The 11897-nt window shown below is 41.4% G+C and overlaps 1 protein-coding gene across 2 annotated transcripts in view; it reads left to right on the forward strand.

The window, feature by feature from the left end:
* LOC110678056 (putative aldehyde dehydrogenase family 7 member A1 homolog) overlaps positions 1-11891 on the forward strand; it is a 33653-nt gene extending 21762 nt beyond the window's left edge. The window contains exons 3-4 of one of the 2 annotated variants that reach the window (XM_021850582.1): positions 4824-5641; positions 11645-11891. In XM_021850582.1, coding sequence (XP_021706274.1) covers positions 4824-5641; positions 11645-11857 — 1031 coding nt within the window. In that variant the 3' untranslated portion in view covers positions 11858-11891. Of the gene's footprint in view, positions 1-4113; positions 5642-11644 lie in introns of those variants that run through there. The other variant, XM_021850576.1, reaches the window with a different exon arrangement.
* The last annotated feature ends 6 nt before the right edge of the window (positions 11892-11897 follow it).

Genomic DNA, 11897 nt, shown 5'->3' on the forward strand with positions numbered 1-11897 from the left:
CTGCTTAAAATGGATACTGCAGCAGAAATATCTGGTCTGGTATTCACGGATACGTACAGCAATTGACCCATCAGCTTTTGATAGTCCTTGTTATCAGGAAGACGCTCACTCGCTTCGTGCTTGTGGTATCCTGGATCCAAAGGTATTCTTGATGGTTTAGTTTCTGCCAGACCAGTTGACTTCGCGACTTGCTCAATATATCGTTCTTGACTCAGAAAGAAATCTCCCTTTTCATTTCGTTTAACTTCCATTCCTAGATACCAGTGGACTTCTCCTAACGAGGTTAGCGTAAAGGGCCAATAACCTATTGGTTGATGAATAGTGAGGGCAGTAAAACACGTCTATACTGATTAGAGTGTATTTCGGGAATGAACTAATTGTCTAACAAATTTCACAACGTCAACTAACAGTGTAAGGATCTTGGCTACTATGATCACTGTGTTGCTTTCATCATCAACAGCAACTTCACACTTTCTATCTTTTAAGATCAAATTTAATCTTCGATTCACAACAATCTGCTTATCAATACACTACTCATCTTCTCCTACCTATGACAGTCTGATTGACTGCCTGTTGGGTTGGGTCACGACAGTGGGCTGATGCGGCGAACATCCTCCCCCGTGTCGCCTCGACTTTCGGTGTGGCGTCACTAGATCCTTCTACGTCCAGCACTGCCAACTTCGTAACTGGTCGCTTCAAAATCGTCTTGATCACTCGTCCACGCAACCAACGATTCCTCACATTCTCATCGACCACGAACACAAGGTCCCCTACCTGAATTGGTTTTACATCCCGGAACCACTTCGTCCGACGTATTATCGTTGACAAATATTCCACCATCCATCGACGCCAAAAGTTGTCATGAGTGTGCTTGACCATGCTTTAGCTGTTCCGCAACGCTGCTCCTGCGTCCGTCGGAAACTTTTCGGGTTCTCTTACTCCGGTTGAATTCAAAAGCAGAAAGTGATTCGGGGTCAATGATTCGTGTTCTGCCGTTTCTAATGGAATGAACGTTAATGGTCTAGAGTTCACCATGCTTTCTGCCTCTGCCAGCACCGTAACAAACGATTCTTCGTCCAACTTCCTCACTTCCGGTATAGTGTATGGATCTTAGAGCTGTTTTCACGGCACGAACCATTCTTTCCCAACAGCCACCCGGTTCGGTTGCACAGCAACAGCCAATTCGGTTGATCTCATCCTGAAGTTCCCGACTAGCCCCAACAAAATTTGTTCCGTTGCCGGAGTAGATCTCCTGTGGGGAGCCCCGTCTAGCTACAAATCTTCTGATCGTTTGTTTACACACATCGGTGGTCAGACTAGCAACCACCTCTAGATGTATAGCTCTGATTGTGAGGCAAGTGAAAATGCAAACCCAGCGCTTCGTTACACTACGTCCTATCTTTACCGAATATGATCCAAAATGGTCTATGCCCACAAACGTGAAGCGGCGTACGTCTGGCTGTAGTCGTGCCGTTGGAAGCGGCCCCATTTTTGGTGGAATCGGTATTGTCTTGTAGACGCGGCACCACATGCAGCGCTTTCTAGTTTGTCGAACTTCAACTCGTAGCCGTGGCACGTAGAATTTCAGACGCACCTCGTTGACGACGGTCTCATCATTAGCATGACCGTACTTACGATGATAGAAATCCAGCATTAGCAACGTAATCCGGTAGTTTCTAGGTAGTATAATGAGAAACTTGGCATCATAGGTGAGCACCTGTGCTTCTGCTGCTCTGCTGCCTACCCGCAAAACTTCGCACTCATCGACGAATGGCGACTGCTTCACGATACTGCTGGAAACTCCTAGGTATTTGTTTCTGTTGATCACTGTTTCGTGCCGAATTTTGCTGTAGTATTGCTACCTCGTCTGGAAAAGCCTCAGGTTGTGCAATCAACCACAAAGTCCGTTCCGTTATTCTTTCCAGCACGCAGTGTCTCCACAAAATGATGGACGTATGCCAATGCACGCAGCATTCTTTCGAACCATGAGATTCTGTCCACATCCACCAATGGTTGTCTAACCAGATGGCTGAACACAAAGGCTTCCCGTAACTCTTTGTCGCTTTCATCCGCACTTTCTTCTGGAATATCTATCCATTCTGCTTTGTTGTTGTAGAGAAATTATTTCTAGAACCTGAAAGAATACTTGTTGGAACTCCTGGAGTTTTTTTTAGAAGTTCAAGAATAAACTGCAAAATTTTAGTAAATCTGATGAAAAATGTCTTCAAAATATCCTCCGGTAAATTTTCCAGAAGAATCTTTCGAAAACAATAATATAATTCTCTAAGAAATCAGTGAACAAATTACTCGGAAAATCTATGAGTATTTTCGCGGAAAAATATTTGAACGTATTCCACTAGAAACTTCAAGCATTTCTTAGTTAGGCAAATAAAAAAAATATCTGTGAAAAAATACAGATAGATCTGCGGAGAACTTCTCTGAGAAATCATGAATCACATTTTCCCAATTGAATTCTTTTTAAACGCTTATGAAATTCTTATGAAATACCACAAGGAATCCTTAGAATAACACTTGGAAAAATAATTTATTTATTTATTTTATAGGAAGTCTGAATAATATTTGTTACGTTTTTACATGATTATAAATATAATATTTGTTGGATAACATGGAAAATTTCCAAGTGGAAGAAAGCTAATACCGACACTTGAAGTGACGAACTATTCAAAGTTTGTAGAACATAAACCCAACATTCCTACCGCTGTCAGGATAAAAGCACTCTATGCCGACACTTACAGTGACGTACCATTCACAGTTTGTTGAATAAAGTGAACCTTCAGTAAGTCGACGCGTATAGTGTCGAACAATTCAAAGTTATTTTTTTTAACACAAAAATAAAAAGTAAGAGGAAAAGGATGTTTTTATAATGTTATGTAAAACATAAATAATTAATGAATAAGACTTTATGCCGACACTCACAGTGACGAACCAGCGATGAACGTGGGAAGTCATTCATTTGAAATAAAAGCATGGAACGAGCTCACCAATGAATCCTCCATCCTTGACTGAGCAGCCACTCTCAGGTTGGGCTTCCCGCAGCACTGACTAGCGAAACGCGCGAAACGAACCGAGAAGAAAAAACCGCCACAAAAAAAAAAACAAACCGGCTTGCTTGGTCTTCCCGAAGCACTCTGTTAAGTGGAATACCTATAAATAAATAACTGAAGTTAGAACTATACCATTTAATTCCACTAGAGTTTGTATCGTTTGACAGATACGCGTATCGTAGTCGAGTCACGACACTGAAGACGGCCTTACAGTTGAGGTCGAAATACGCGTATCTGTTAAAGGACACATACTCTAGTGGAATTAAATGGTATAGTACTAAATTCGGTTTTTCATATATTTAAAAAATGACAGTTTAAGCATCCGGTAATCATTGTAGGTAGCCCATGATTACACGCAACTTCTAATATGGCATTGAAAGACTCGTTAGCAAAAGCACCTTCAATTTCCAAGAAAACACCCAAGCAAAATTGCTTATGAGCAAATAATTACTCGATATCGTGTATACAACTTTGTGTAAAAAATCACAGGAGAGCACGATAAATCCCATTCGCTCCTGGAAACTCTTGACATTGTTGAGTATTAAGTATCAAGTATCAGTATCAGGCCTGCCACACAATCGAACAATCAAAAAATGATAACTTTAGCAATATAAACTCTTAATTGATAAACATGGAAGTGTTTTAATAACTAATCTAGACCAGGTAGGATATGCTATGCATAAAATAAAGAAGTAGCGATAAAGATATAACTCGCAAATTCAGCTTTCACGACAAATGTGACAATCTATTACATAAATCCTGACTATAAGTAACATTCCGACTCATTTATCAACCACCTACATACATTCAGTACCTTCAACCAGGCACTTGATTCAAGTGATGCTTGGAAACACAGAAATGATCTCCAAACGGCCATTCAAGCCAGGGGGATCTATCTTATCTAACTATTTTGCGAAGCTGGCAACAAATAACACCATTGGACAATAATAACAACTTGCTCTGATAAGCCACAATCGCTGGAGGTAGGCTAGGCACATGAGCATTTGAATGCGCTGCGGTGATAACGGAGATAACAAGTTTCGCCTCTCACTTTTCAAATAAGGCGTGCAGCACGTCACTTCAGCAGAAAAAAAAATCCTCCTTCATCAGTACCTCAAAGAATCTGTGCTAGTACCAATCGCGTTTCTTTTGATTTCTTTCCTTGCAGTATGATTTCCACAGTGTTGCGTACCGGTACGATCCGCGGAGACCAGATCGTGAAAGGGCTCCGATTGAACACGTTGAGAATGGCATCGACTTACTTGGTGGAAAACAGCAAATATTCTTTCCTGAAGGACCTAGGTCTGGGCAAAGTAAATAGCGGTGTATTTAATGGAGAATGGACTGGAACCGGTGAGGTTGTAAAATCCATTGACCCAGCCAGTGGTGATGTAATCGCAGAGGTAAAGACCGGCACTGTAGCTGAGCTTGAAAAATGTCTAGAGGTTGGTACCACTGCGTATCATCAATGGAAAAATCTGCCGGCACCATACCGAGGTGAAATAGTTCGCCAAATCGGTGATGAACTACGGAAGTATCGAGAACCACTCGGTAAGCTCGTATCACTGGAGATGGGAAAAATTATGGCTGAAGGTGTTGGCGAGGTTCAAGAATTTGTAGATATCTGTGACTATGCCGTAGGACTTTCCAGAATGTTTGCAGGACAAATTCTGCCGTCGGAAAGAGCCAAGCACACTATTATTGAAAAATGGAATCCTCTAGGTTTAATTGGAGTGATTTCTGCATTCAATTTCCCATGTGCTGTATTCGGATGGAATGCAGCCATTGCCTTAGCAGTTGGCAACTCCGTTCTATGGAAAGGAGCGCCCAGCACTCCGCTAGTGTCCATCGCCACTACCAAAATTGTTACCGATGTATTGAAACGAAACAACTTGCCACCGGTTGTTACACTCTGCCAAGGAGGTACCGACGTTGGCAAGAAGATGGTAGCCGATGAGCGTGTGAAGCTTCTTTCATTCACCGGCAGCACAGCGGTCGGTCGAGAGGTAGGTGTAGAAGTTCAACGAAGATTTGGAAAATTCTTACTTGAGCTTGGCGGCAACAACGCTCTCATCATCAATAACGATGCTCCAACCGATATGGCCCTTGATGCAGCGTTCTTCGGTTGCATTGGAACGGCAGGCCAACGGTGCACTAGTACTCGACGTCTCATCATTCATGAAAAGCTATACGATGAGTTTGTAACCAAGCTAGTCAAACGCTACAACAATTTGCTTAAGCGAGTTGGCCATCCTTTAGAGGAGTCGACTCTGTATGGACCATTGCACAACCAACAAGCGGTGGACAACTACAAGAATACTCTAGCAGAAGCCGTTAAACTAGGAGGCAAAGTAGAATGTGGAGGAAAAGTCATCGACCGTCCCGGATTTTTCGTTGAGCCGACCATAGTTACCAATCTTGCGCATGATTCACCGGTGGTGCACAAAGAAACATTCGCCCCTATTGTGTACATCCTGAAGGCAAAGAATTTGAACGAAGCCATCGAATGGAACAATGAAGTAGACCACGGACTTTCGTCGTCGCTTTTCACTTCGAACATTGGCTCCGCATTCCAGGTAAGTGTTTTTTTAATAGATAATGTTCATTCATTGGATGTTTTCAAAATGATATTTTAACTATCCTTTGTGTCCCTGACACATTGTCGGTTTGGTTTAAAGGCAAGTCCAATGGAGTCAGTTCAAAGTAATTTTAGACATGTCAGTAGTTTATGTAAATTTCGTTAGTTTTAATTAGAGTCAGCAAATATCGACTCTATCATCTCATTCGAAATTATTGTGGCTAGATCCGGATTCCTTGAAATCAGTTCCATGGTTATCAATCGAAAATATAATATTATGCCCATTGAGCAGCGTTGCATCACGGATCTCAACATGTTCGAACCTGCAATGATTACCGTTTTCAAGTGATACCATCGGATATCGGTGCCTTATTGGACGCAAACGATTTCGCACCTTCTGCCAAGCCCTTCATTTGTCACCATCAGCCCTTCCTTTACTTCATCTGCAGCATACGGCACTGGAGTTCATGGGCAAGTGGCGTAATACAGGAAGAGTAAATCGATTATCGATCGAAGCGACTCAGTCGGCTTCTGCCCTCCAGGAGCCAGGAGCCATTATCACCCTTAGGCGTCTCCCACCAGCTCAAGTTGGCACTCTGGCATAGACTATCGAAGCATTCGTGTTCCAGAGTCTGGATCACTGTACCACGTTCATCTTTTGTGCTTCTGTATGTACACGTACGTTCACCTAGAACAGATCGGATCGGAAATTTGGAAATGATTCGCATTACCAACAAGGTGTGTTCACTAAAGTGACACTTTATGCTCACTTTTGTAAGTATCGGTCAGCCAATCGGGAGCGTCTTAGAGACTCGCCGACTGAACTGCCTAAGGATCGGCACGCTCACCTTAATTTACTGCGGACAGAGAATCTTCGCACTAGAAATTTAGGAAAACCCACAAGCACTTCACTGCCAAACTCTAACTTTCTTTCCTTCACAGGTTTATTAGGCTACTATCTTCTATCTATTCTTTTTCTTCCCTTTCCTCCCACTTTCTTATTGGCTAATCTGACCTTTTCACTTCGGAGCCCCATCTTCTGCCAGCTACACCACCTGTCCACTCCTTCCTTGCGACTTGGTAACTGCAGTCGGTGTTCTCCTATCGCTTTCGAATGCTTCGGGTACGTCTGGCCCCGCTCTCCTCGAATTGGCTTGGGGGACTTCGGCTGCAGCCTTCTGGGACCCTTCTACGCGTCCTAGGCTATCGATGTGGTGACGGATCGGTCTTCGACCAAGAACGATGCTGGAATGTACCAGGAGACGGCGTAGGGCAGTATTAGATATTCTGTGATTTCAATGCTAAAAACGGCGGAGTTCTGGTGTGCACTTTCCGCTAACTTCTTTCTCACACAACTCTTCGTCTGCTTTCAAGCTTCTCTCAACTTTACCATTTTGAATTTCAACTGTAATTTATCGACTAGCTCCTTCAGCTGTAACGACCAGTAATTTATTTTCAGCCCTTGAGGTTCTTGGCCTATGTCGTCATTACCCTTATCCATTCGGGTTTTCTACGATGGCCCCCATTTCGCCATCCCTCATGACCGAATGCTATGCTACCAGCAGGCTTGAGAACTGTGATCACAATTTGCCAAAGTTCATCGATTCTGCCAGTCAACCAAAACACAAAGCAGAAGCAGCATCAATACCATACCATGTTTTTGTCTGTCCACTATGACCGTTTTCGGGCAGCCATCTCGAGGTGAATGATTGGAAAAAATGTAAAATAATTCAATCGCTAATATTTCGCTTGTGTTTTCAACTAATTGATATCTATTAGCGTTAACAGCAAGAGCACAATCATTCCGTTGCGATACATATAAACAAGTTCAATTTCATGCTGCCTTTATCGAGTCATTTCGCATTCGGGTTTGAAAAAACGTTGCGAAGAAGAAGATTACAGTTTTGAAGAGCCGTGACATTTTTTGTTTTGAACGGTCATGGTTTGCTTCGGATTTTGATGGTCGTGTAGAAAAATGTGAATGTCGAGGTGGTAAATGTTTGCTACAGTACATATCTCATCCCTGGCTACCAGACATCTGGTGGTGGGTTTTGGGAGCTCGGTGGGTGGTAGCCTGCATGGTTACGGTTAGCCGACATACTTTCGCCCTAGTTTTATGCCTAGTGCAACTGGGGAAAACCTAAACAATAGGGTAACGACTGTTTATTTCGTTCTTAAACGCTAACAGTTGGCGCCAGCGGCAAAAAGTACAGGCAACAACCTTTCGAACATTCTGTTTCTTTCACTGGCCGCCGAGCGACGACACTGTTGTTTGTATTCCACTCAATGATCGCGCAACACAAGCGCATGGAAGAATGGTAGTTGGAGAACTGTCAAAACGTATGGAAAATAATGAAAAACGCAAATTACTTGCAATTAGGAAACTGGATCAAAAAAGTAGTGATTAGAAATCAAGTGTAAAGTGAATACATAACTTTTTGTGTTTAGTTCATCTTCCATGGTGCTTTTTTTGCTTCAGGATTTCGTTTTTACTACCACTGAAAAAAGCCATACATTGCCTTTTCAGTTTTGAATATCGCCCTATTACTACAAACATTACCTGTCATATATTTTATGAACAAACAAAATACAAAATCTCCTTAACACTAACATTTAACAAACCAAACACTTTGAGGAGAAAACTAGAACGGGTAGGTCGGAATGGCTGATCGTTATGTTTACAAACCTCTGAGACAGGTAGTCGGCGATTGACTTCTAATTGATTGGAGAAGCAATATTGTCAAGAATTATTCTAATACGGTCGCTCCTGCTCCTTGTGTGCTTCACTTCTTTCTATCTTACAATTTCGTCCACACAGATGGTGGCCGGGTTGTTTCAGTTTCAGCATCATCCAGGCCAGGCAGTAATGACTCCTGATTGGTTGGAGAGGAATTATTCTATTGCGGTCGCACCTGCACGCACTCTACTTTTATCTCTATTTTTTATAATTGCGTCCAACCGTGCTTGATTAGAGTTTCGCATCATCCAGGTCAGGCAGTAAAGTGTGTAAACAAAACGGCCAGCATGTTGAAGATTGCTTCTTTAGTCAAGTGAGATCACCTTACTCTGACTACAGAGTACAATGCACATACCTTGATTACCAGTACACCGACAGCCTGTTGTCTCTGGTAGGAGGTTCCTCGACATAGCAGCTTGACACGCTTGTGGCATCACTGCAACTAGCTCTACGCAATCTAGGTCCAAAGTATTTCGTTCATGCTTCAGGACATCAATTAATACCTTACCGACGATGGACACTGCTCTCCAACTACGAGCTTTGGACGCGTTACTTCGCACTGCCCGCTGTCCATCAGATATAATATCTACATCGAATCGCTTGATGATCATTACGAGTATAACCGTTATCGACGTGCTAGTTCACGGATCTCATATGATTAGGACTACGCAGTTGCCGTTGTCCTTCCCTAAACACTTGAAGCAAACTTCATGGAGTTGCTTTATGCTCAGCGACCAGCATACCTTGAGTAAGCCCAGGCATCCTAATCGCCGCCAGCTGCTATTGCTTCAACTCTTGTAAGAGTGCTGCACAGTATTTCGATAGGCCGAAATCGTGAACTTAATTCAGTAGCACTCTTAAACGTGATTTTTCTGGAATGGTGTCTTCGGACGAAAATTTTCTAAAAAGGTGGCGTAAATGTTAGTTCGCAACTTTGCCGTAGGCGGCGCTGTAAAATTAAAATTTCTGAAATGACGATCTTCAAATATAGTGTCTTCAGCAAAGTTGTAGATAATTTAAATACAAACAACTTTGCCGAAGACACCTAGTCTGTATCTAGTCACATTTCCAAAATATGGAGGTATTTTATGAACGACCCCCAAAAAACAGTTATTCTTGAATATTATGAAAATGTGAGGTTTCCGGTAGCAACATTGTTCTGCAAAATTGTGTGAACAGTTAAAATTAATCATTTTCTCGAAGACGCTAAGGTTCTAAAATGTAAGGGAAAGAAATTATAGTAATTTAAGTGCAAATATCAGTCACTTTTCGGGGTCGTTTATTTTTTCGGGTGGCAAGTGGTGGCAGATGAAACCCATTGGAATTGAAAATATATCAGAAGTAGTTTTCAATGTCGATAGTGCCATGATTATCCACGAGTATCACTTCCAGTTAACGGGATTTGTATCAGAGTCTATTTAGGCAAGTTTCAATCACGCGCCGGAGAAGGTATGTATGTTTTTATTACGTTCATTGTGTATATCCCTTTATTAAGCTTCTTATTTATTATTTTTGGTAATAAGGGTTTTTGAGACAAGAATCAATATTTAATACCGATGTATTGAGGATTTTTTTTACCTAACGCATTGGCTTAAAAATAGTCGTATTCTATTTTGTTGCAGAATAGAATATTTTTTGTTTAAAGGTATTGAAAGGTATTGAAATCAACCGAAGGCTCACTCTGAATCGCTTTTTTCTGAAGTATTTGTATAGATTCTAGCTAAGGTACGCAACAGCTTTGCATGTTTGGTTTGTTAAAACTATTTTTAACTTATCTTTTTCGTCAACCATTTTTACTAATTGAAATAGCACTTGAAAACAACTGCTGGCTATAAAATAAGCGCACAGTTGACAGCATACATAAAACATAAACACACTCTAAACTAAATTAGGACAAATATTAAGCAAGGGTTTTCACATAGCGGCCAAAAATTATTAATCACTTATCAGTTCTTGGCTAAAAGAGTAGTTCACATTTTAAGCAAGATGTGTAAACAGACAAAGTTTTTTTCGTCGCTGTTTAAATTCCACGCATTGAATGTGTTTGTTAAGTTGAGAGTGCAGAAGCATAAAAATCAAAAAAGCGAATGGTAGAGAGAAGGCGAGAGTGAAAATAAGTGTATGACTCTCATGAAGATGGTCAGAGCAAGCATTTTTCTCCAACTTGCCTAAATAGACTCTGATACAAATCCGGTTAACTGGAAGGGATACTCGTGGATAATCATGGCACTATCGACATTGAAAACTACTTATGATATATTTTTAATCCCAATGGGTTTCATCTGCCACCACTTGCCACCCGAAAAAATAAACGACTCCGAAAAGTGTCTGATATTTGCACTTAAATTACTATAATTCCTTTCCCTTACATTTTAGAACCTAAGTGTCTTCAAGAAAATGATTCATTTTAAGTGTTTACACAATTTTGTAGAACAATGTTGCTACCGAAAACCTCACATTTTCATAATATTCAAGAAAAATTGTTTTTGGGGGTCGTTCATAAAATACCTCCATATTTTGGAAACGTGACTAGATACAGACTAGGTGTCTTGGGCAAAGTTGTTTGTATTTAAATTATCTACAACTTTGCCGAAGACACCATATTTAAAGATCGTCATTTCAGAAATTTTAATTTTACAGCGCCGCCTACGGCAAATTTGCGAACTAACATTTACCGCCAATTAATGCGCCATATTTTTAGAAAATTTTCGTCCGAAGACACCATTCCAGAAAAATCACATTTAAGAGTGCTACTGAATTAAGTTCACGATTTCGGCCTATCGAAATACTGTGCGCTGTCCCGTTCGGACCATCATGGGCCGCTCTTCCCTTGGCACTCCTCAATATCATCTGACATATTCTTACGTTACCTGCGATGGAAAACGCTTAGTGGCGTTTAGGCTTCTGCTGCACCAAGTTGTGCATTGATTCTCTCGTAGTCTTGCTTTACGGATAAGACTGATTGTCGCAATTTCAGCACACTTTTTTTTTCATTTTTTTGCTGATATTGCATTTGTTATTAGAAAACTCGCTTAACATCGCTTGCCATCGAGTTACTCATCAGCCTGCATTTCTTGCACTCCTTGTTGCTCATTTGCGATATGTTACTTATTCTTTTATTCTTCTGTATGCCATTCAAACTTGTGGGAATTATCAAAAACCCGGGCTAATTCAACCTTTTAGAACTAGCTTGAACATCCCTTAAAACCGTCTATTCAACAGTTGCAGCTCGCTAAGAGAAAATATTTTTCTGTGTAATTTCAGTGGATTGGTGAGGGCGGATCGGACTGCGGCATTGTGAACATCAACACTTCTCCATCAGGCGCGGAAATTGGAGGTGCATTCGGAGGCGAAAAACATACCGGTGGAGGCCGCGAATCCGGATCCGACGCCTGGAAGCAATACGTTCGACGATCTACAATCACGGTCAACCACTCACCTGATCTACCCCTGGCCCAAGGACTTGTTTTTGAATAAATAAACGAAAAGATGCATTTGAACTATTGAAAAAGATTGT

The sequence above is a fragment of the Aedes aegypti genome, chromosome 1, assembly GCF_002204515.2.
Source record: "Aedes aegypti strain LVP_AGWG chromosome 1, AaegL5.0 Primary Assembly, whole genome shotgun sequence".
Lineage (NCBI taxonomy): Eukaryota > Metazoa > Arthropoda > Insecta > Diptera > Culicidae > Aedes > Aedes aegypti.